Source organism: Culex quinquefasciatus, chromosome 2 (genome assembly GCF_015732765.1).
Source record: "Culex quinquefasciatus strain JHB chromosome 2, VPISU_Cqui_1.0_pri_paternal, whole genome shotgun sequence".
NCBI lineage: Eukaryota > Metazoa > Arthropoda > Insecta > Diptera > Culicidae > Culex > Culex quinquefasciatus.
In genome coordinates this window covers 43,038,111-43,064,227 of record NC_051862.1, presented here as the reverse complement: position 1 = coordinate 43,064,227, position 26,117 = coordinate 43,038,111, and the positions used below count along the sequence as shown (strand labels likewise).

General features: G+C 34.2%; 4 protein-coding genes across 4 annotated transcripts; all 4 read left to right on the top strand.

The window, feature by feature from the left end:
* The first annotated feature begins 2,816 nt into the window (after nucleotides 1-2,816).
* Nucleotides 2,817-3,402, top strand: LOC119767260. The gene has a single exon (XM_038255441.1). It carries the CDS (start codon nucleotides 2,835-2,837, stop codon nucleotides 3,303-3,305), a length of 471 nt encoding a protein of 156 aa, XP_038111369.1. The 5' UTR covers nucleotides 2,817-2,834; the 3' UTR covers nucleotides 3,306-3,402.
* An 8,043-nt stretch (nucleotides 3,403-11,445) lies between these two features.
* On the top strand, nucleotides 11,446-12,037 carry LOC119767448. The gene has a single exon (XM_038256070.1). The coding sequence runs from the start codon at nucleotides 11,446-11,448 to the stop codon at nucleotides 11,932-11,934; it is 489 nt and encodes a 162-aa protein (XP_038111998.1). The 3' UTR covers nucleotides 11,935-12,037.
* A 5,194-nt stretch (nucleotides 12,038-17,231) lies between these two features.
* On the top strand, nucleotides 17,232-17,876 carry LOC119767443. Its single transcript, XM_038256058.1, has one exon. It carries the CDS (start codon nucleotides 17,274-17,276, stop codon nucleotides 17,748-17,750), a length of 477 nt encoding a protein of 158 aa, XP_038111986.1. The 5' UTR covers nucleotides 17,232-17,273; the 3' UTR covers nucleotides 17,751-17,876.
* An 816-nt stretch (nucleotides 17,877-18,692) lies between these two features.
* LOC119767490 lies at nucleotides 18,693-19,246 on the top strand. The gene has a single exon (XM_038256209.1). It carries the CDS (start codon nucleotides 18,708-18,710, stop codon nucleotides 19,191-19,193), a length of 486 nt encoding a protein of 161 aa, XP_038112137.1. The 5' UTR covers nucleotides 18,693-18,707; the 3' UTR covers nucleotides 19,194-19,246.
* The last annotated feature ends 6,871 nt before the right edge of the window (nucleotides 19,247-26,117 follow it).

The window sequence follows — 26,117 nt, the reverse complement described above, 5'->3', positions numbered from 1 at the left end:
TCACACTGAAACTGGACTGAATAACTTTCCATTCTGCTATCATTGTTATACTCTGATATTTTGTTTATTCAAGATGTATAAAATACCAAGCTTTGTTTGTTGATAATGTTTGAAAGTTATATTTTTATATGACCAGATAAAAAAACATTGTAATACATATCAACACAATGTCTTAAACTTTAAGAAAAGTGATTTCAAACCGTATGGGTTTCTAGCTGAACATTTTGGAAATCAAGTTAAAACTGAGTTTTTGGATAGAGTATGGAAAGGGCATAACATTTCCTATATTTTTATGCCCAAACATCTGGGTTTTCTATAAAACCCACGTTTTGGAATACCTGAGCAGCAACAAAGTTTGATCCACGAGAACAAAAATTACAGAAAGTCTTCATTTTCCATACATTTTTTAAAACGTGGGTTCACGATTTTAGGATTTTTATAATTTTTCTTGTCACCCTAATGGACACTAGTGTGTGCCACAAAAGGCGATGTGGCGGAAATCTTCAGGCTCGCAGGTTTTTGCCTTAGGAAAAATGTTTCATGCAACGAAAAATTATCAAAAATCGTTTAGAATTCGCGATTTACTGAAAATTGGTGTTTTCATATAAAAATTATAATATTTAGTTCTAAAACCTTGAAAAATGCGTCAAAATTGTCACGTATTTCACCAGGAAGCCGTTATTTTTAAAACGACAGCATGCTAAAGTTGATTTTTTTGCCGAATTTTCTTGCGAATATCTCTCAAAAATCCATCTAAAAAAATTTGGCACCGAAACCAATACCATACTCTTGTAGGTACAAATTTTCTGAACAATTTTGCTTTTTTGAACAATCAGTTTTTTTGCCACATCAGCCACTATAGTAAAACATAATTTTCAAAATCCCCTAAGAAAACTCTATTTTATAAGATACACCACTGTTACGGCTACTGCCAGCGTTTTATATATTTCCAAACCTTTTGTGTTGTTTTATAACAGCAATTTACTAACGAAACGAAAGTTTTCATTGATTTTGCTACGTGACGTAAGCGCCAATATGAAGAAATGCATTTTAAATTAACCGCCTTTGGTAAAATAAAAGCACACTTTTTTCATATTTTGACAAAAATTCCTTTTATTTTAAAAATAAAAATATTTTTTTATTTTAGTAATATTTTTTCATAAAAATCTTGAAAAAAAAATGATTTTGTTTTACCAAAGCATTTCATCGTAATGGCACTTACGTCACATCATCGCCGTCGTGCTAACTTGTCGTATGTGCATTTTGGGCCAAATTGAGTTAAGAACGCCATTTTATCCAGGTCACAATGCCTCATCTGATAGTGAAGGTCAAACTTCAGAGATCCCCAAAATTCGATTTCAATCTTGAGATATTCAACGAAATCCGAAAAAAAACTCCGTGCATTTTTGTCACTTTACACATGAAAGTAGTTTCAATCTTGTCGTGCTATCTTGGCACTCCCTGAAAATTGATGGATTTCAGGTCAGGACGCGTTTGACGCAGGTACGAGCTCGACTACCTAAACATGTTCAATTATAACTCGGGACTCCGGCAACCAAATTCAACCAAACTTCAAGGCAATGTACAGAACGGTCAACCAAACAAAACGTGTTTGTTATTGTTTGCATTGCGTGCTCTCGTTCCCACTTTTCATACGATTTTTTGAGTTCAGGTACTACAACCATAAAAATGGTTGAACTGAAAAATTCGTATGAAAAGTGGGATATTGATCTCAGAAAATCATGATTTTTGGTTAGGGTGTACGACATGATAGCACGACGGAATCATAGGGACAACTATCGATTTTGCTTGTAAATTTCTGTTATAAAACAATGCAAAAGGTTTGGAAACATATGAAATGCCGAAACAGTGATGTAAGTGATAAAATTGAGTTTTCATAAAGGCACATTTTTAATTAACAAAAATGGATGTATCTTGACACTGAAGTGACAAAAACTTATTGTTAAAAAAAAACAAAATTGTTAGAATGTTGTTGTTATCCAAATCAATTAATGCTAATCAATTTTAATCGGGCTTTTTCGGTGAAAACTGACAGAAATTTTAGAAGAAAGATGATGAAATTTTAGGTGGACAGAACGACTAAGAGTCATAGAAGAAGATATAAAGGACGGAAAACTAAGTCAGCGAAGGGCCATCATCTTTCTTCTAAAATTGGTGTCAGTTTTCACCGAAAAAATCCGATTAAAATTAATAAGTATCATTTCTCGGTGACGGTGGGTCTCGTGGCGCAGGGGTAGCGGCTTCGGCTGCCGATCCCGATGATGCTATGAGACGCGGGTTCGATTCCCGCCTTATCCACTGAGCTTCTATCGGATGGTGAAGTAAAACGTCGGTCCCGGTTTCTCCTGTCTCGTCAGAGGCGCTGGAGCAGAAATCCCACGTTAGAGGAAGGCCATGCCCCGGGGGGCGTAGTGCCAATAGTTTCGTTTCTCGGTGACCAAAACAATATGGGAAATTAATTAATACAGAATTCAAAATCTCTTTAATAAAAAATTCTACAGAAGTACTCTTCTTTTAACATTATTTTTTCTCTTAACATTAAAGAGAAAAAAAAATAAGAATAGTGAAAACAGATGATTATGCTCTGTTTTCATTTTTCTGTAAAGTTTCCAGTCAGTAACGGAAAATTACAAAATAAAATGGTTGCAAAATATAAAATACTGCATTAATCAATATTCACATGTTTCAATACCAATGCAATTTCCCCACAGTCTGTTGAATCAATTGTATTTTTAACAAACAAAGTATCACAAAAGAGGGTAAAAAAGAAGTGTTCCCAAGTCAATTGTGCTGAGTTCATCAAAGAAACAGCGATGAACGGTGCGGTTTTGCTGAGTTTGGTTCTGATGCTTGTTCAAGTGGCTCTGGCCTACGTACCTCTGGGATGTGTCAAGATTAAAAACGCACACTGGTGGGAATGGTTGATCAAATCCAGCGACTTTGACTCGGAACGACGCCACGTTGCACAAGGCATCCCGTACCAGCGGTGGCACATCGTGAAGGATGGTGAATTTTACTGGAAGATCAAGCTGGACACGCTGGACGAGGAGCTGTACGAGTCGGACAAGACTTACAACGGGAATTACATTTTCACTTGGAAGCCAAAGACGGACAAGGGCAGCGCTGCCCAGTGGAACTTTTTGAGGGCCGAAGGTGGTAAATTTTTTATAAAAAATGTGAAATTCAACCACTGTTTGATGGCGAAAGGCGGCAGCTGGATCAGCGCTTATCCGTGCAATTATAATGATGAAATGTTTGAATGGCACATAGATCAGTGTGGTTAAGGGCAGAGTAATTCGTAGATTTTGTAGACAGGTCACAACTGTTGAAACTAAAATCGTGATGAAATTTAAATAAAGCAATGTACTTTGTAAGTATTAATTGCTGTGTTTTATTTGATTCCCATCTGCCCCCAACGAGAAGGATCTGGACTTCTGAAATTGTTTGAAAGCGATGAGCTCACGGCGGGGTTCCGTTCCAAAACTGCAATCCACACGATAGCTTTTTAGCTTTAAACCATCCAACTCCAGGTGAAACTTATTTGGGGACACCGTGGAGAATTTCCCTTGTCTCCTTAAAACAGAGCAGCATCAACACTACCTGTCTTCCTAGCAGCTTCCATAAGCACTAACCCAGCCGTCGACTCCTTTGGTCCACAGGCAATGATTAAACTTTTTGATCTTGAGAATAAAGGTTCCATTGCTGACCCAAATGATGTCCCAAGAGACGCCGATGATGAGCGTTAAGGAATGGTTCAGGAAGAATTGAGATAAATTTGGAATTTTGGACAAAAAAAACTTCGGTATGCCCAAAGAAACCATTTTGCATCATTTGTTTGTTCATTTAATTTTCCATACAAATTTGGCAGCTGTCCATACAAAAATGATGTATAAAAATTCAAAAATCTTTATCTTTTGAAGGATTTTTTTGATCGATTTGGTGTCTTGGTCAAAGTTGCAGATATAGATAAGAAATGCACTGAAAAAATATACACGATAAACTTTTTTTTGTGATTTTTAATTTCACTTAGGCCGTTGCAAATATTTTTTGAAGTTTATGTCCCTCGGCTCTGACCAAAGTCGTAGGGGGAGAGGGATTTAAAAATATATAAAAATTAAAATTACAGGCCTATGATTCAACATTTGCATGAAAAAAGTGTTTTAAATGCATTTTACACGCTGCCAATTGTTTTCCAGCCATTAGTTTTTAAAATATATATCGATATTGACGGAATATTTTTTTCGCGAAATAAAACTTTTGACTGTACATTGGTATTTCATGGAAATTTCAAATGTTTTCAGAGAAGTTCAAACATGCTAAATTTCATTATAAACACAAAAAAATGAGCAACTCTCTACGGAATCAGCCGATTTCGACCATTTTTTTTGTATTTTTTTATTTGACTCAAACTTTGTGGGGGCCTTCCCTATGACCAAATAAGCTATTTTGCGTCATTGGTTCACCCATACAAGTCTCCATACAATTTTGGCTGCTGTCCATACAAAAATGGTATGTAAATATTCAAACAGCTGTAACTTTTGAGTAAATTTTCTAATCAATTTGGTGTCTTCGGCAAAGTTGTAAGTATTGTTGAAGACTTTTGAGAAAAAATAGGTACATGAAAAAAAATCTTTTCGAAAAAATTTTTTTGATTTTTTTAAATCAAGACTAACATTTTAAAAGGGCCATGCATTGAATATTACGCCCATTTAAAACGTAGTCTTAATTTAAATTTCACGAATGTTGCTGAGATATCGTCATTAGAAAATGGTGGGTTGTTTTAGTGAAATTTAGAAAACTTCAATTTTCGTGTTTCTTTTTCTTTAAGCGGCTCTATATCAGCAACCCGAGGTCCAATCTTCAATGTCTTTTAGACAATTTAATAGCAAATTTTCTGAACTTTTCATGGTCACTATTTTTAAAAATTGAAAACTGCAAATATTTCGCTAAAAACAATCTTTCGGTGGCTATATCTTGAAAACAGAGCCCTTTATCAAAAAATCTGTGAAGTACTTTTCGATTGCAAATTCAATTTTGCTTAAAAAAAATAATCTCAAACTTGTTTTTGCATGAAACTTTATTTTTTTTCCAAAAATCACTATTTTTTCAATAATTCATAACTTGGCGGCAGATTTTTTGACCATATTTATCTATGACTCAAAAGTTGCGGATTTTTGTCCCCTAAAAAATTTCAAAAAACTAACTTAATCCACCTGTGTGGTTGATGCCTTCCTCACTTTTTACCAACAATGGGTAATATGAGTGGTTTGGACACATATTTCAGCTATTTTTTTAGGTTCAGAAAAATAAGTACACAGATATAACTTAACTTGTCATAACTCGAGACAGGGTAGCCAGATTTTCTATTATGTGGACTCGTTGGAAAGGTCCCTTGATTACCTAACCAACGATGGGTCGGATGATGGTTCCGGACATCGTTTACATACATTTAAGTGAGATCCGGCTTCAAAAAAGTACATAAATATCACTTAAGTGGTCAAAACTCAAGGCAGGGTTGCCAGATCTTCAATTATGTAGACTCGTTGGAAAGATCTCTCGATTACCTAACCAATGATGGGTAGGATGATGGATCCGGACATTGTTTACATGCATTTAAGTGAGATCCGGCTTCAAAAAAGTACATAAATATCACTTAAGTGGTCATAACTCGAGACGGGGTTGCCAGATCTTCAATGTTGTGGACTCGTTGGAAAGGTCTCTTGATTATCTAATCAACGATGGGTCGGATGATGGATCCGGACATCGTTTACATGCATATAATTGAGATCCGGATATATGTGAAAACACATTTTTATACATAACTTTTGAACTACTTATCGAAACTTCAAACAATTCAATAGCGATGTATGGGACCCTAAACCAAGTCGAATGCAACTGGTTCGATCAAAATCGGTTCAGCCAGTGCTGAGAAAACTTGGCAAGATTTTTGAACACATACATACATACACACACACACACACACATACACACACACACACATACACACACACACACACAGACATTTGTTCAGTTTTCGATTCTGAGTCGGTATGTATACATGAAGGTGGGTCTTCGAGCTTTTAATAAAAAGTTCATTTTTAGAGCAGGATTATAGCCTTAGCTCAGTGAGGAAGGCAAAAAATCGAAAATCAAAAAATGCATATTTTGCGCAATTGAGTTTTAGTGAAAAAAAAAAATAAAAAATCTGCAATTTTGTTCCGTGTACCTATTTTTTCTCAAAAGTCCTCAACAATACAGTCATGCCTCGGTTTTGCACGCCTCGGTTTTGCACTGCCCCGGTTTTGCACCGTTCAGCTGCCTCGGTTAAGCACGGCCCAGTGCTTAACTGAAGCACAGAGCTTATGGGATTTTGGCTATATGGGAGACATTGGCTATAATTCTATGAATATTCATGCAAACATCAAAAATTATAGTGTTTTGGAATCGGGATGATATCAGCTATCCATTAAAATTATAATTTCATGAAAATTTTTACAAAAATACGTATTTTTCCTGTATTTTGAAAATGCATATTTTTTCTCTAAAGAATCCAAAAATATATTGATATTGCAATATGGGTATCAAATGATCAGGTTTTTTTTTCATACATTTTGGATGTAACAATAACATTTTTAGAAAATACTCAAAACTTTCACAAAACTACGTATTTTCGAAAAAAAATACTAAAAATTTCAATTTTTACAATATGGGTATCAAACGATCGAGATTTTTTCATACATTTCGAATGTAATAACAACATTTTTAGAAAATACTGAAAATTATCACAAAACTACGTATTTTCGAAAAAATACTCAAAATTTTAATTTTTACAGTATGGGTATCAAAGAATCGGGATTTTTTCATACATTTCGAATGTATTAACAACATTTTTAGAAAATACTCAAAATTTTCACAAAACTACGAATTTTTGAAAAAAGGTACTCAAAATTTCCGTTTTTACAATGTGGGTATCAAACGATCTTGATTTTTTCATGCAATTCGAATTTAATGACAGCATTTTTTTTTAATACTCATAATTTTCACAAAACTACGTATTTTCAAAAAAAAAATAGTAAAAATTTCAATATTTACAATATGGGTATCAAACGATCGGGATTTTTTCATACATTTCGAATGTAATAACAACATTTTTAGAAAATACTCAAAATTTTCACAAAACTACGTATTTTCAAAAAAAAAATACTCGAAATTTCAATATTTGCAATATGGGTATCAAACAATCGGGATTTTTCATACATTTCGAAAGTAAAAAAATTAAAATACTCAAAGTTTTCACAAAACTACATATTTTTGAAAAAAAATACTCAAAATTTCCGGTTTTCACAAGAGGTATCAAATGTTCGGGATTTTTTATACATTTCAAAAGTTTTAACACAAATTTGTGAAAATATCCAAATTTTCACAAAACTACGTTTTAAAAAAAAATACCCCAAATTTCAGTTTTTTACAATATGAGTATTACATGGTTGAGTTTTTTTCATTAATTGTTTCTTTTTATCGTCAACGGAAATTTTAAGTATTTTTTCGAAAATACGTAGTTTTGTGAAATTTTTTAGTATTTTCTAAAAATGTTGTTATTACATTCGAAATGTATGAAAAAATCCCGATTGTTTGATACCCACATTGTAAAACCGGAAATTTTGAGTACTTTTTTTCAAAAATTCGTAGTTTTGTGAAAATTTTGAGTATTTTCTAATAATGTTGTTATTACATTCGAAACGTATGAAAAAATCCCGATCGTTTGATACCCATTATTGCAAACATCGAAATTTTGAGTATTTTTTCGAAAATACGTAGTTTTGTGAAAATTTTGAGTATTTTCTAAAAATGTTGTTATTACATTCGAAATGTATGAAAAAATCCCGATCGTTTGATACCCATATTGTAAAAATTGAAGTTTGAGTTTTTTTTTAAATACGTAGTTTTGTGAAAATTTTGAGTATTTTCTAAAAATGTTGTTATTACATTTGAAATGTATGAAAAAATTCCGATCGTTTGATACCCATATTGTAATAATGGAAATTTTGAGTATTTTTTCGAAAATCCGTAGTTTTGTGATAATTTTCAGTATTTTCTAAAAATGTTGTTATTACATTCGAAATGTATGAAAAAACCCTGATCATTTGATACCCATTTTGCAATTACAATATATTGTTGGTTTCTTTAGGAAAAAAATATGCATTTTCGAAATACAGGAAAAATACGTATTTTTGTGAAAACTTTCATGACATAATAATTTTAATGGATAGCTGACATCATCCCGATTCCAAAACACTATAATTTTTGATGTTTGCATGATTTTTCGTACGATTAAAGCCAATGTCTCCCATATAGCCAAAATCCCATAAGCTCTGTGCCTCGGTTATGCACGCCTCGGTTTTGCATCCCCCATATGCGGTGCTAAACCGAGGCACGTCTGTACCTACAACTTTGCCGAAGACACCAAATTGATCAGAAAGTTCACTCAAAAGTTACAGCTTTTTGAATATTTACATACCTTTTTTTGTATGGACAGCAGCCAAAATTGTATGGAGACTTGTATGGGTGAACCAATGAAACAAAATAGCATATTTGGTCATAGAGAAGACCCCCACAAAGTTTGAGCCAAATAAAAAAAATCGAATAAAATCCATTTCCGGTTTTGGTAGAGAATTGCTCAAATGTATTTTTACTAGTTTTCAGTTGATTCATTTTTCATTTTCATTAAAATTTTGAAGTATTTCGAAAAATATTTTTTTGCCCTCCGATTATTCAGGCCGATTTAGAAGTGAGGGGGGACATAAACTATGAAAAATATTTGCAACGGCCTTATTGTCACTAAAACTTGATTTGCGAAAAAAACTATTTTTAGTATTAGAGCAACACATGTCTCATGGTGAGAAACATTGGAAAGTGATAAACATTGAATAAAGAAGTTGATTAGCGAAAAAATTGTGCACTGTATTCCGCCGGGGAATTGAACCCCGTTCTATCTCATACCGTGAGAACGCATCACCGATCTGCCAACGGAACCAAACCACCGTGCTGAGAGGCGACCTCTTAGAACGTGATCTGTTTCTACTGGGTAATCGTATGACATTTGTTCCATGTCTCCGACGCAACCATAACACCAATTCTTTCGCTCTTCTATTATGTCAATTTCTCTCTCTTTCCATTTTTAGTATTTTTTTCATTTTCTGATATGTTTTAGGGGACACCAAATGCCAACTTTACAGAAAATTCCAGAATGGGCTAAAAATCTTTGACTCAGTTATGAATTTTTTAATCAATACTGATTTTTTCAAAACATCGAAATATTGGTTGCAAAAATGTTCAACTTCAATTTTCGATGTTAAACCGAGGCTTGAACTGAGGAAAACCGGAGAATTAATCGTATTTTTCTTTTAAAATCAAACTGGCAGTTAAATTAAAATGTCTAGTTGGCTGAAGCAAAAAAATATTTAAATTCGTTATTATTGTCATCATCATTATCCTTAACGAAAATCAAACCGTTCTCAAATCCAGCCTGTTCAAAAGTCAAAGTACAGTCGACTCTCTGGCTATCGATCTTCTTGATATCAATATTGCTCCATCTATCGATGAATTCTTCAGTCCCTTCAAACTGCATACTTCGATTGGCTTTATTCCTCGATATTTTCTCTTGCTTGAAGGATCTCTTCCTCGACGGTCCCTTGGATTCTGTTTGCTTTAAAAATCTCTTCCGATTGTCAATATTGTTACTATCTTATGGCTTGCATAGACATTTTTCTTTGCAAAACGAAGCTTTGAAGGGTGTTTGACATTGGTTTGTTTTTGTTTGCTGGACGTTGCCATGATGCTCTCCCATAGCTGGGTATCAAGAAAAAAATATTTTCAATCGAGTCTTCATTTTGAATCGTTCTGTAAACTGATGATTCTCTTCCTCGACGGTCCCTTGGACATTGACAACCAGAGAGTCGACTGTAGTTATGTCACAGACATAACCGGAATGGCGTAGGACTACGCTTAATTTGGTCTAAGTTTTTGGCCTATTCTGAAATTTGGAATTTTGATATTACTTTTAATTAAAAAAATGGAAACAGGGTTGAATTTCAAATAACTTCGACAGTTTCGGCACAGATATCAAAAAGGGAAAGGGACACTGCCTTTTTTTCAAGGATTGATTACATTCGTTTACATGACGTGATCTTTGAAAATTGTTTACAGCGGCCACAATGCATTCAAAACCATTGGAAATTTAAATTTTGTTTTGTTTAATTTTGTATTCTGGTGTATTTTTTTTCAATTTAAAAAAATGGTTCTGAAAAATATTGATTCAGATTTGAAAAATAAAAACAAACTCAACCCAAATTAAAAACGTCAGATGGATTACAAAAATATTTGAATTCAAAAGCAACAGTAATTATTACATATTATAATTCGCTATTTTAAACATAAAATGTAAATTTTGTCTGATTTCTGCATGACGTACTATATGGATGAACCCGATCTGGTTCACGGTCCATAGGTTGGACAGCCCTGCATTTGAGCATATTGAAGCAAGTGTTGTGATTTATAGCGAAGTTATTAACATTGTCAACATATGAGCTGTATAAAAAGCAATACATTCACTAATTCTCAAAATCAAGTTATTTAAAAATATTTAGCTGTTTTAAACAAAGATTCTCAATAATATTTTTTTAGTTCTGAAAGCAGGAGTTACTTAACATGAGCATTTTCCAACTATTTGGTCCAATTCTAGTTCTGGTTCATGCTGCTCTGGCAGGAGAGTTTCCAACCGGCTGCGTCACGTTCGAGAATCGTGTTTGTGGTTACTATCTCGATACCTCTAGCAAGCACGATAACGATCGACGCCACGTCACGTACGGCCAATATGCCGAGCCGTGGATGCTGCAGAAACTTGGAGATCTTTACAGGATAAAAAATGCAAAACTAGGCGAAGAATTGTACGAGTCTGAACAGTACTATAATGGGAATTACGTGTTTACGTGGATTCCGAAGAATATGGTTCGCGGTGGAGGGTGGTACATATACGAAAGTGATGAAAAAGGGTTTTTCTACATCAAAAATGAAAAATTTGAACACTGTTTGCATTCGAAGCCGTATGGAAATTGGATAGGCGCTTACAAAGAGTGTGAAGGCAACGAATTCAAGTGGAAAATTGAATCATCTTCAAGGTGTTAATCAAAATCTGAAATAAAAGCCTACATCCCTGCTAGATTACAAAGTAAAACATGTTTTATTGCAAAAGTAACTTGCCAGTTGATCAAATAACGACAACTACTTCCAGCAAAATGCATCTACGGAGTGAAAACAAGATGCTTGCGACATAAGTCTGTAATTGATTAGTTTATGCATCATCTCTTAACAGAATATTATTATAAATATGAAGCTAATTCAGAATAATGCTAGTAAGAACTAACCATGAGGATCTGTACAATGATATTGTGTCTTATGATCATGTTATTCCCAGCTGTCCTGGCTGATCAAATTCCCGAGGGTTGTGTAAAGCTTAAAAATCACCAGATGGCCTTATATCTGGTCAAGTCCGACCTGAAGCACGATGCCGATCGACGCCATGTGACGTCCCGCACAAAAAATCCGGAACGGTGGACCATCTACAAGGACGAAAAGTATCCCAACCATTACAAACTCAAGCACGAAGAGCTCGGGGAAGATTTGTTCGAGTCCGTCCAAAGCTACAACGGGAACTACATCTTCACCTGGATTCCGAAAAGGTTGATCAACGACGGTGGTGCTTCGTGGCACATCTACCAGAGCAGTCCGGGGTACTTTATGTTGAAGAATAAAAAGTTCAACCACTGTTTGAAGTGCCTAAATGTGGATAATATGATGGCTGCTGATGCGGGTTGTAATACCTGGCGGCATGAGTGGGCGATTGAAAAGTGCTGAATTTTGATTGAAAATTGTACTATTTTATAAAATTGCGTAAAATATTTACAGACGGTCTATGAGTGCATACATTACCAATAAATAAAAATCGGTCAATCTCAGATGTAACGTATCAAAAGTTTCGAGAACAGTGGAAAATTTCAAAACTTGGATCCAGCTACAGAGTTAGGTACGCAAAGCTGAACGAAGAGCTGTACGAGTCCGAGCAGAGCTGGAAAGGTAACTACTTGATCACGTGGATCCCGAAGAGCAGTGTCAAAACTGGAGGGTCTCAGATTTATGGCAGTGGCAACAAGGGTTATTCCTGAGCAATTCTCTGAGTTTTTGGTCATTCGATTCGACAAAAAAGCCATTTTGCTTCATTAGTTTGTCCCATATGGATTAATTCTCTACCAACTCACACGAAATCGAGAAAAGTTACCTCGACTCCCCTTCGATTTACGTGAAACTTTGTTATTCCAGATCACGAATCTGAGGTCCGTTTTTGATATCTCGTGACGGAGGGGCGGTACGACCCCTTCCATTTTTGAGCATGCGAAAAAAGAGGTGGTTTTCAATAATTTGCAGCCTGAAACGGTAATGAGATAGAAATTGTGAGTCAAAGAGACTTTTTGTAAAATTAGACGCCCGATTTAATGGCGTACTCAGAATTCCGAAAAAACGTATTCTTCATCGAAAATACACTAAAAAAGTTTTAAAAACTCTCCCGTTTTCCGTAGCCCGACTGTAATTTTTTTTGGACATGTCAATTTAAGGAAAGTTTGGAGTTCTTTTCGAATCTACATTGACCCAGAAGGGTCATTTTTTCATTTCGAACAAAATTTTTCATTTTAAAATTTCTTTTTTTTTTCTTACTTTGCAGAGTAATTTTTTAGAGTATATCAATGTTCTACAAAGTTGTAGAGCAGACAATAACAAAAATTTTGATGCATAAACATAAGGGGTTTGCTTACAAACATCACAAGTTATTGCGGTTTTCCAAACAAAAAACCGAAATTCTGAGTACGCCATTAAATCGGGCGTCTAATTTTACATAAAAGTCCCTTCAACACCAAATTTCTATCTCATCACCGTTTCAGGCTGCAAATTATTGATAACACCTAATTTTTCGCATGCTCAGAAATGGAAGGGATCGTACCGCCCCTCCGTCACGAGATATAAAAAAACGGACCTCAGATTCTTGATCAGGGACAAAAGTTACCACTTAGGACAAAGTTTCACGCAAATCGAAGAGGAATCGGGGCAACTGCTGTGTGAGTTGGTGGAGAATTACCCCAATATTTTTTGTTTACGTCACATTGTAAAAAAATCTCATGTTTTTGAGCTACTTTTTTGGCTCGTTTTGCGGAGTGATTTTTGAAAATTTTTCGCTAAAAAATACAAATCTTTGTCCCTAAAACGCACTGCTATACACAAACACAAGCTTTTATGCTTTATGTCTATTAGGACGGCTCGAGAAGGTCGATTTTTCAGAACATGTTTTTTTCGGTTGCTTTGGCCCTCAAAAAAACTCCCCGAAATTTGGAAGCGATTGGTGCGTCCACACTTTGATTTTTATCATTTTTATTTTCCACTAAAGTTTTCAAACCCAACATCAAGGATTACTGACCAGTCTGAATGGAATTACCAGGATTACTGGCAATATGTCACGAATTACTATGATTTCCCAGAATTACTTGGGATTTCCAGAAATCACGCAGAATTGCTCAAATTTATAAAAATAACTTGGAATTAATGCCTAGCTTCCAGCATATTGCGAAAAGTCTTTGGAATTGGATCGACTGACAGCTGTCAAATACACAAAACCAAACTTGGCAACAGTGCGTCCAACCCGGGAATTGGTTCCTAAAATGAAGCTTAGATTGCTGATATTATTTGTTACAGCGATAAAGCTTATTTTTCTGAGTACAATGACCCTTTGTACGACCACAAAGAGTTTAAAATGGATTTTTAAATCAATTTTTTAAAAAATAATCTCGCGGTCCTTCTTGACAGAAAAGGTTCTACTTGACAGCTCGTTCCAAGGGGACCATAGTTGATCCATCGAAAAAATGTTGTCTATCAAAAAAAAATTTTGCATTAAAATGAAAAAAAGTGATCAGAAATGGTTTTTAATCGTGTTTTTTACCGTTGTAATAAAAATTGACATAGGGCTTTAGTACCCAATTCCCGGCACAAAATTCCTGGGATTTTTATATGTTTACGGGAATTGGGTACTAAAGCCCTATGTCAATTTTTATGTACAACGGTAAAAAACACGATTAAAAACCATTTCTGATCACTTTTTTTCATTTTAATGCAAAATTTTTTTTTGGCAAGACAACATTTTTTCGATGGATCAACTATGGTCTCCTTGGAACGAGCTGTCAAGCAGGAGCTTTTCTGTCAAGAAGGACCGCGAGGCTAATTTTTTAAAATTGATTTAAAAATCCATTTCAAACTCTTTGTGGTCGTACAAAGAGTCATTGTACTCAGAATAATAAGCTTTATCGCTGTAAACTATAATATCAGCAATCTAAGCTTCATTTTAGGACCCAATTCCCGGAATCAAACAAAAATCTTTATTTGGCCTGGAAATTACATTAGTATTACAATTTATAAGTTTAAGCTTTTCTAAAATTTAACATAAATTGGTACTATTTTCTTTGTTGCCATTTTTGTTTTTTAGACATCTTAAACCAATTTTGTAAGCTGTTTTGGTCATGTTCTTGTATAAATAAAAAATTAAATTTATAACATAATTAATTAAATTGAATTAGAAATGTGGTTCATATAAAATTCAAAGCACAACAGAAAACAACAAAAAATTGTTTAAGCTATCTAAAAACTGCTATCCTTGTTAAGATTGCTATTATTAATATTGAGCTAATTCTATAAATTTAAAGCTTTAAAAATATAGCAAATATAAGAAAACATAGATTTTACTACTTTTTCGAAAACATCCCGGGAATATATAAATACTTTTTCCGTTTTCCCGGAAACTTAAAACCTGGGAAAATTTTACGTCCTGCTTGGAAATCATCGAACAATCAGTTTGACAACTGATTTTGACTTCTTACAACCATAAAAGGCAGCAAGGAAAAGCAAAATGCATTCTGCCGATTTACCTTTAAAGAATTACTAGTAGTTACTTGTATTGATGGGAAATACACAAATTACTGAATAACTATGGAATTACACGAATTACTACGGAATTACTAGGTAATTCCAGAACTACAGGAATTACTACAGGATTGCGAAGTAATTCTGGAATTACTGAATTACTTACTCAAAATCCTATTGATACTGTACTAGCTATAACTATGGTATCTTAAATGAAAATTAATAGGCATTAAATATAATCATAAATGGTTTATCGATGTTATCTTTTGAACCGTTATTTTCTATTATTTTATTATTTTCCGAAGTATGTTTTCACAAAAAAGAATCATGAAATTACCAGGATTACTACGGAATTACTCAGTAAATCTGGAATTACAGAATTACTTGCTCAAATTCCAAGTAATTCCGGATTAGTGACCAGTCTGACACGATGCTGGAAACCCCTTGTTCAAACCAACACAATAGCGTTGAAATTGAGAAAATTCTCTAAAACTTTCATGAAGAAAGTATTGTGTTATATTGCTCCTGTCAAAAGATACAGCGTGCTCAAAACTGGTCTAAAACGTAATTTCCAAGCCAAAAATACACTGTATCTTTTGACAGGAGCAATATAGCACAATACTTTCTTCATGAAATTTTTAGAGAATCAATTTCAACACTAATGGGTTGATTTGTTGGTTGGTTGGTTAGTGAGCAACTCTCTACGAAATCGGCCGATTTCGCCAATTTTTATTTTTTGTATTTTTTTATTCGGCTTAAACTTTGTGAGGGTCTTTCTTATGGGTAATTCTCTACCAACTCACACGAAATCGGGAAAAGTTGCCCCGACCCCTCTTCGATTTGCGTGAAACTTTGTCCTAAGAGGTTGTTATTATTGAAAAACACCTCTTTTTTCGCATGTTCCAAAATGGAAGGCGTCGTACCGCCCCTCCGTCACGAGATATCAAAAAACGGACCTCGGATTCGTGATCAGGGACAAAAGTTACCTCTTAGGACAAAATTTCACGCAAATCGAAGAGGAGTCGAGGCAACTGCTGTGTGAGTTGGCGGAGAATTACCCCTATGCTATTTTGTGTTATTGGTTCACCCATAGAATTCTCCATAAAATTGTGGCAGCTGTCCATAAAAAATGGTACGTACATATTCAAACAGCTGTAACTTTTGAGTCAATTTTCTGATCAATTTGGTGTCTTCGGCAAAGTTGTAGGTATTGTTGAAGACTATTCAGAAAAAATAGGTACACGGAAAAAAATTGCATTTATTTTAAAAATCTTTTTTTTTTAGTTTTTTTATATGTTTTTTTTTTTGTAAAAATAGTGATTTTTGGAAAAAATTCAATTTATGCAAAGCAAATTTGACGTAATTTTATAAATGTAAAATTTAATTTACAATCGAAAAGAACTTTACAGTTTTTTTTTATAAAGTGCTCCGTTTTCAAGATATAGCCACCAAAAAATTGATTTTGGCAAAACATTTCTAACGGGGCGTTATATAAACATTAGAAAATGGTGGGTTTTTTGAGTGAGACCAAAAACACATTTTTTTTTGTTTTTAAATCTTCGCCTCAGCAACTGAAGGTCGTTTTAACAAAGTTCAAAAAAGCAAAATATAGAAAACTTTTGACCGGGACCCGTAATGTAGGAGTGAATGTGGTTGCCTCTCACCAAGTCGGCCTGGGTTCGATCCCAGAAGGTCCGGGTGCATTTTTCGAGACGGGATTTGTCTGACCATGCCTTCCATCGGATGGGGAAGTAAATGTTGGCCCCAGTTTAACCTGGACGGCAGTTGGACTCACAATCCAAAGGTCGTCAGTTCAAATCCCGGGGTGGATGGAAGCTTTGGTGTAAAAATTGGTTAGGAGTTGCCTCACCGTTTCAAGCCTTCGGACACCTAGTTTCGAGAATCTCGCATTAGAGAACGCCTAGGAAATGCTATAGAGCGAACAATTTGACTGTGATACTTGAATGACAAAGTGATTACAAAGTATCCAATCTATTTAATGAATCTCGTAGTAAGAGCAAATACAGCAACTGTAAAGATTTGGATTTGGAATTCTTAAACCAGCGTTGCACTGTTTGGTAGAAACAGCTGAATAAAAAAAATAAATTGTTGCACTTTGTATTACTATTGATCGGCTTGAAAACTGTGGAGCAAAACCCGTATAAAAAGAAAATAAATTTGTGAAACTTAAGATTGTTATCGACACTGGCTGCGATCAAAAGCAGTTTTTTCCAAAAATGAAAAATTTACGATCTCTATTTCTGGCACTTGTTCTACTAGCAGTGGCCCTGGCGGCAGATGTCCCGACGGGATGTGTCACGATCAAGAACCGTCACGAGGGTAGATTCCTGGCCCATTCCATATCAACTCACGACAAGGATCGGCGCCACGTATCGTTCTGCACGGATCCGCAGCCGTGGACCATAACGGCTGAGGGGACCAACTTCAGAATAAGGAACAATAAGCATGGCGAAGAATTATTCGAGTCTCAGCAAAAGTTCAACGGCAATTACGTGTTTCTTTGGATTAAAAAGTCGCTCATAAACGATGGAGGAGCGTCGTGGAAAATAACGGAGAGTGGCAATCCAGGGTACTTTCATATAAAAAATGTTAAATTTTCTCACTGTCTCTTTACGCAAGGAGGTACTGACTGGGTTGCGGCTTATGAGTCGTGCGATACCGCCAAATATGAATGGAGGATTGTCAAGTGCTAAAGTTTACATTGAAAATAAGTTAGTACAATACGGCTGGTACAAATCCTCTAAAAGTTTCCGTCACGGACAAAATCCAACTTAAAGTGCAAAGATTAATAAATTCTATCAAAAAAATTTCAGCCTCAATACCATTGTTACCAAGATGGTTACAGTTTTTTTGTGAAAATATAATTTAAAATATTAGTACCGTTATTATTTTTACGTTTTCCCAGTTAAAATGACACAAAGTCATATTTTTTGCGAAAGTGAACTGAAATCTTGAAAGTCCTAATTTTTTGACTACTCTATCCTCCTCCCATAAAATATGATTTTTGTCGGCCAAGGAACCTAAAGCCAAGGGTCTTGAATGCTCAGAAAAAGACCCATTCACTCGCGAGCACAAATCGAACGCGACGCAAAACTGATCTAAAGATTTCCTACCGTTCGTTATTTCCACACTATTCGCTACTGTAAAGTCTCTCTTTTGCACTCTCTCTCTCTCACTCAAATCAGGCAATACAGCAATGGCTCAGAGAGACCAATTGCGCAGAGAGACCAAGCTGACTCAAAACAGTATGCGATCGGCTTTGTTTTGATCATTGATTAAAACTGGTTAAAACCAATGATATCAAACATGATTTGCGATTTTGTTATGTGCACAACATCGAACACACATTTGACAGCAATTTCCACGCTCCATACAAAAAAGTTGTCCACGAGGGGTGAGAGTAGGGGGGGCGGGGTCTGGGATTTCAAAAAAGTGTCGACGTGGTTTATGGATGATCCCTATGAAAAATCAGGCGTTATAAAATTGAACACATGGACAAAGAACTATCAATTGACATTGTTTTGTTTGTACTGAATTCTTCTTTGTGGTTTGAACAGGTGATTTATTTTTTTGTATGAGAAAAAATAGTAAAAAGCAGTATAAAACAAAGATCAGGTTTCACTTTGTTCAGTAAGCAAGATCAGCAAACCATGCTTAGAGTAAGAACCTTAATTTTCATTCTAAACTTAACTTGCGTTATTTTAGCCCAAGTTCCAACGGGATGTGTGAAGATCCATAACCGTGAATTGACATATTCCGGTGCGCTAATAAAATCTGACCACCATGACAAGGATCGTCGCCACGTGTCGTTCAACAGATGGGGCGAGCCGTGGATCATCACGAAGGTGAAGGACGACATGTACACAATAAAGCACGCCGGCACAAAGGAAGAGATGTTCGAATCGGTGCAAAAATGGAATGGAAACTATATTTTCACTTGGATTCCTAAAACGATCATCAACGATGGTGGGGCTTGGTGGAGAATTTACCCCAGCAAGGATGGATACTTTTACATTAAAAATGTGAAATTTAATCACTGCTTGTACGCGAAAATTATTGGCGACTGGGTGGCTGCTTATCCGGAGTGCAATAGCAGCACCTTCGAGTGGAGAATTTTCAATCTTAATGAATGTTAAATTGTGGTTTTTCAATGCAAACTATTGCTGAAATAAATTGCAAATAAAAAAAATAATCATAAAAGTGATTAACATTTTTCGTTGTTCTTGTGTTCTTGTGTATTTCTGTATTTTTGTATTTTTGTTTTTTTTTTTTGTATTTTTGTATTTTTGTATTTTTGTATTTTTGTATTTTTGTATTTTTGTATTTTTGTATTTTTGTATTTTTGTATTTTTGTATTTTTGTATTTTTGTATTTTTGTATTTTGTATTTTATTTTTGTATTTTGTATTTTTGTATTTTGTATTTTTGTATTTTGTATTTTTGTATTTTTGTATTTTTGTATTTTGTATTTTGTATTTTTGTATTTTGTATTTTTGTATTTGTATTTTGTATTTTGTATTTTGTATTTTTGTATTTTTGTATTTTTGTATTTTTGTATTTTTGTATTTTTGTATTTTGTATTTTGTATTTTGTATTTTGTATTTTTGTATTTTTGTATTTTGTATTTTTGTATTTTTGTGTTTTTGTATTTTTGTATTTTGTATTTTATATTTTTGTATTTTGTATTTTGTATTTTTATTTTTGTATTTTTGTATTTTTGTATTTTGTATTTTTATTTTTGTTTGTATTTTGTATTTTGTATTTTGTATTTTGTATTTTGTATTTTGTATTTTGTATTTTGTATTTTTGTATTTTGTATTTTGTATTTTTGTATTTTTGTATTTTGTATTTTGTATTTTTGTATTTTTTTGTATTTTTATTTTTGTATTTTGTATTTTGTATTTTGTATTTTGTATTTTGTATTTTTGTATTTTTGTATTTTTGTATTTTTGTATTTTTGTATTTTTGTATTTTTGTATTTTTGTATTTTTGTATTTTTGTATTTTTGTATTTTTGTATTTTTGTATTTTTGTATTTTTGTATTTTTGTATTTTTGCATTATCATGATTATTTGAACAAATGGAACATTACAAATATAAATAAAATTCTGTTGACTTTTCGGACTATAAAAGCTCCATCGTCATTTGATTCAGTCACAAGTCATACACTTGCAACCAACAATGAATTGGAAGCTTCTATTGTGGCTAGTTCTGGTCCTAGTTCCGGTACCAGTGAAGTTGGAATCAGTTCCAGTGGGATGTGTGGAGATCAGAAATCGTAAGATCGACAGATTTATGATCAGTTCTACAAAACACGACGCCGATCGCCGCCATATAACGTACGACAAGATAGCTCAGCAATGGGTCATCACGAGGGAAGGTGACAAGTATAGGATCACGCATGGTTCGCTCAAGGAGGATTTGTTCGAGTCCCAGCAGACCTTCAATGGCAATTACGTGTTCACCTGGGTACCAAAGTCGAAGATTACCGACGGTGGCGCAACCTGGAGCATTTCGTTCGCTGGAACGCGCGGATTCTTCCACATCAAAAATAAGAAGTTTAATCACTGTCTGTACACGAAGGGAGTTGGTCTGTGGATTGGAGCATACGCTGGCTGCCATGGTTGGGAGTACGAGTGGCAAATTCATAAATTCAAATGTAAAAATTAATCAATTTTAAGGAGAAGTGCGTGAATTTATATTCATGAATGCACTATTTTATAACATGTAATTAAAAGAAACTTTTCCACATGCGTCAAGACAATTTTTTATGTGATAATCTATTGTTTTTACGCATATTATCGTTAAAACGAGAAGAGTTTCTACACCGAATTATCTCATGTTTAGTGGAAGGCCCCATAAATTATCTCGCGAGAACAATTGGGATTTTTTGTTTTTAAATTGTGTGATGCTACTGAAAAAGTTGCAAGGTACCCTTTTTTGTTTTATTTAGCTTCTGGTACCTTTTTGAATTCATACATAAAATTTCTCGTCTACATGAGCTTTTTACATTTCAAATTTCGGTATAACTTTATAAAAAGTTGTGATTCAATGTTTTGTAGCCGAAACTTGGGTTGCTACAAATGTCTATTTACTTTTCTTCGAATCAGAACTGGCTAGCACTTTTCTTCATTAGGGTTTGAGAACAAAATTTGCGTAGAAAATAGTAGTTTATGCAACAAGTTGCAAAAAGAGGTTTTTTTCAGCACGAGTCGTACATTTAACTAACGAGGTTCACCGAGTTGGATAAATACGAAAAGTGTTGAAAAAATCAAGTTTTGCAACGACAACATTTTTTGCAATTCCGAAAAACACCCATTGAGTGAAATTTTATGTCAAATTTTCATGTATTTTATCAATAAATCGCTTAAATCAAAAAAATGTTGAAAAGTGTTACTTTTCGAAACAAGTGTTGAAAAGTTCAACTTTTCAGCACCCATTTGAGTGCTGAAAAGTAGAACTTTTCAGCATTTATTTTGAAAAGTGTTGCTATTTGATTCTGTTATTTTTGGTACAGAAAAGTAGGCTATTTCATTGTTCAAGAATGACAGGAAAAGTAAGTAGTTTCACGATGGAATTGCAAAAAATATATTTTTAGTAATCTAAAATATAATCTAAAATATCCATTCTTTTTCATCCCTGGAAAAAAATGCTTTTTTCAATAATTTGCAGCCTGAAACGGTGATGAGATAGAGATTTGGTGTCAAACGGACTTTTATGTAAAATTAGACGCCCAATTTGATGGCGTACTCAGAATTCCGAAAAAACGTATTTTTCACGGTGCTATGTGAAGATCTTTCAGTTCAATACAAAAGCTGACGTATATTTCAATGTCCAATAAAAAATATTATGCAAAACGGTTAATTCAACGAGCACAACGGCAGCATGTTTTTCGATCGACTGCTTAAATCAAATGAATATCAAATATTTTACAAATCTGTACTTCCATTATAAGTAAACTCTTGAGGTCTAGCATGAACCATATCCGTTCCCAAGTAACATTTTTTGCTGCGGATCCTTAAATGCAACTATTTCGTAACACCCAAAATGTGCTATCACAACATAGTTAGAACACTCGTGGTGCCCTAAAAAGCGCACGAAAATGTTGTGATGGCAACATTTAGCCGCTTGTTTCAACTTTGTTACGATGAAGTTCCAAAAACAATTTGTTTGTCTAAATATGTCGGTAAAGTAGTTTGTCGTGTTGTCATGATGTTGCCATTATGTTGACGTATAATTTGAACGAAACAAAAAAAAACTTTTTAAACAAAAAAAACTAAAGTGCTCCTGTCGGGATTCTAGACTGGTACCTTCAGATCTTCACACCTTGCCTCTACCAATGAGCAGTGATGTCAACCATCGTGACGCTCATTTTTGGTTTGCGGCACATTTTTTGTTTGTAGTGCTTTTCAGTTACGGAATTTGACAAAGTTGTGTATGAAGGACTTGTAGAACTCACCAAATCGTACAACTTTGCTGAACATAGTGTTAATTTTTGATGAATACAAAAAAAGTTACAACCAAAAATGCGTAAGGCAAACAAAAGCATCGCGAACCATTGGTCCTGAGGTCTGAAATCTTCTTGTAACTTTTTGCGAATGAATTTTACAGCTATACAATGTTCTGAAGAAATGTTGCTGTTGGTGAGTTCTACAAATGCTTCGAACACCATTTTGTCGAATTCCGTAACTGAAAAGCACCACAAACGAAAAATGAGCCGCGAACCAAAAATGAGCGCCGCGATGGTTGACATCACTGCCAATGAGCCACGGATGAACTGCATCTAGGGATTTTTGATTTCAATATTATTCTACATTTCTATATTTCTACAGCAAAACAAAACAAAATCTGAACTTAGTCAAATTTATCATGTTGCCAAGTGCTCCTTGGGTGTGTTACTTAAATAGCTAACCATGTTGACTTAACAATCCCGGTAATAAAGACAAAGTCAGACACACTCCTTTAACTTAAACATTTTTCTTACATTGTTTCAGTTTGTACACATTAAAAATAATGTGTAAACTTGGATGGTGTAATTTTGGAAGGTTGAATTTTACCTCTTTTTTATGTAATTTTACCTCAATTTAGACTGACATTACACAGATGTAATATTAACACATTTTTTTAAATGTGTACTGAATCAGCTGTGTATACAGAAAAAAAAGTTATAAAGAAATCTTCAACTGAACTCACATTAGTCAGAAAAAAACATCTCCAATGATCGGTAAAACTTTACTGTTTCTAGTTCTGGTCCAACTTCCAGCCGGGCTAGCAAACCCCCCAACGGGATGTGTCACGATCCAAAATGTATATCACAAAACATTTCTCACGCAAAGCTACAAAAAACACGACCGAGATCGCCGCCACGTTTCGCTGTTTGGAGTGTCGGAAAAATGGAACCTCATCAAAAAAGGTAACGAGTACCGATTTCGGCACCGTACCCTCAACGAAGAACTGTTCGAGTCCGAGCTGACCAGCAACGGAAATTACGTGTTCACCTGGGTGCCGAAGGCGAGTGTGACCGCCGGAAAGTGGGACATTTGGCCGGGTGCCAAACCGGGACAGTTTTACATTCACAACACCAAATTCCAGCACTATTTGAGGGCTTCCCCCACGGTGAGCTGGGTTGGGGCTTACAAAGATAGAACCACGGATGGGAAAAGCGAGTGGAAAATTCAAGGTGTGAAGTGTTGAAAACATGTGCAAAAGAAATTTTCATTAGCTGTGAATATTTTTAATTATTTGATCAATAAATGATTTAACTTTTAATAGAGTGAAATTTCAATAAACCAAATTTCGCTTTCATTTGGTTATTCTCCACCAACTCACATGAAATCGGAAAAGTTACCGACCCCTCTTCGATTTGCGTGAAACTTTGTCCGAAGGGGTAACTTGTAACCCTGATCACGAATATCCGACCCTTTTCATTTTTGAACATTTGAAAAAAGACTTGTTTTTCAATAATTTGAAGCCTTAAAAGATGGTGGTTTGGAAATTTGGTGTCAAAGGGACTTTCATTTAAAATTGAACGCCATATTTGATAGCGTACTGAGAATTCCAAAAAATCGTACTTTTCATCGAAAAAAAATACAAAGTTAGTTGCAAAATTTCTGACATTTCTTTATTACTCGACTATTAATTTGAGACACGTTATGTTATGGCCAATTTAATCTACTTTTTGATTCTGCAATAACCCAGTTTTTTTTTATTTGCAACAAAAAAATCATTTTAAATTTTTGATTTATTGCTAACTTTGCAGAGCTAGATTTTAGAATGTAACAATGATCTACAAAGTTGCAGAGCTCATAATCACAACAATTTTGTTATAAAAATAAATGGGGTTTGTTTGTAACCACCATGAGTTATTGCAATTTTACGAATTGTACTTTGAATACAACTTTGTAATGAATAATTTTATTTTGAAAAACTACCCTTTAAAGTTATTGCTTTGGTTATTGCATATTGGAAAAGTACATGAAATTTCACATAAGGCTAGTATATTTTTGAAAGTTTTTGCTCAACAAAAAAATATATTTTTAAAAAACTGCAATCATCTGAAACTAATTTGAAATGCATTTCCCTGCGTTTAGGATCATGTTTAGGATGCTTGGTTTTATTTTAAAATCTTTTTTAACATTTTGTAAATTTGCAAAACGCAGTACCGAAAAAAAAATTCTTTCGCTTTTTTTTATGTCGTCAAATCTTAAATTTTTTTGAAAACTCGTGATTGCAAAAAATTAGAACTAGTGTTAAATGCATTTTGAAACACGTGTTTTTTTTTTCAAATGTTGATACTATGGCATGATATTTCAATTTTTACACGCTATAAAGAGCTAATACCTAAAAGACAGTAAAAAAAATCACCAATTATTCAAAGTTTTCAAAAGATTTTCAGTAAATCACCAAAAGGTGATTTAGCGGTCGATACAAAAATCAGACAGGAAGAAAAATAACATTAAAACACTTTTAAATTACCTTTGATCATTACTTTTAACCTTTGCAGCATTTAATTAAAATTATCCAAAATATTTACCAGATTTTAGGAAAATTCGTCTAAATAAAATACCAGTCAATATTAATCGCTAAAACTAACCACGCATTATAATCGTTAGTGAAATTGCCAAACTTTGCAATACCCAACTATACTAAAAATGTTTGATTTTTTTATTGAAATGAAAAGATTTACTGATAGGAATTTTAATTTTGATTTTTTCGCTTAGTAGCTTTCTAACATTGAAAATTCTAAGATCCGCTTCCTTTTATGATAAAGGTGTCTTACAGTACACTTGAATAACCAACATTCCCAATAAATTAATTAGAGTTTGTTTGGTTAAAACACAATATTTGTTTAATGAAAAACAAAAAAAATCGTTATTAGGCGTCATCTATTTTTTTTTTCAATTCGTTTTTTTGGTGAATAATTAAGATACAATTAGTTATTTTGAAGTGCATAACAGGGTTTTGGAGTTCCATTCAGCTGTGTGTTGCATCATAATCCATTTTGGAACAATTAACTAAGGCACTAGCACGAGTGAGAAAAAAAAATAAAAAAAAAACTTACAGAAATTGCAAAGGAAAAGGGATAGAGGAAGAGAAAGCTTATATACAGCAATTCCCCACGAAAACAGCAAGGAAAAAAAACAAAAGTCCTCCGATCGGGCTCAAAATTTTTCTGGGGGTTCCCTGGCCAAAATAATTGAACCCGTATTTTTTTTTTGTTTGGCCATTAGGTTGACCTAAGGCGTGTTAGGGTGGTCTGAAAATGGCCATTTTCGTCGATTTTCGCAAAAACCACTTTTTTGAAAAATCATAACTCCTCGCAATTTTAACCGATTTCAATTGTCTTCTCACAGAACATGAATAAATCAACTGACCTAATCCGATCGTCATGGCTCTTGCTGTACCTCGTCACCGTGACAGTGACTTGTGCGAGTGTTGATAAGCTGCGTGTGTGTATTTTATGTACTTCCCTCTGCTTGGTGTGATAATTCTTGATGTTCACCACTCAAACTGGAGAGTTCTGAAAAGTGGTGGTCAGTTTTGAGATACAGTTCGATGAACA

Excerpts from the sequence above, each read along its gene's own strand:
- LOC119767448 (XM_038256070.1), top strand. The coding sequence starts at position 11,446 with ATGAGGATCTGTACAATGATATTGTGTCTTATGATCATGTTATTCCCA.
- LOC119767260 (XM_038255441.1), top strand. The coding sequence starts at position 2,835 with ATGAACGGTGCGGTTTTGCTGAGTTTGGTTCTGATGCTTGTTCAAGTG.
- LOC119767490 (XM_038256209.1), top strand. The coding sequence starts at position 18,708 with ATGCTTAGAGTAAGAACCTTAATTTTCATTCTAAACTTAACTTGCGTT.
- LOC119767443 (XM_038256058.1), top strand. The coding sequence starts at position 17,274 with ATGAAAAATTTACGATCTCTATTTCTGGCACTTGTTCTACTAGCAGTG.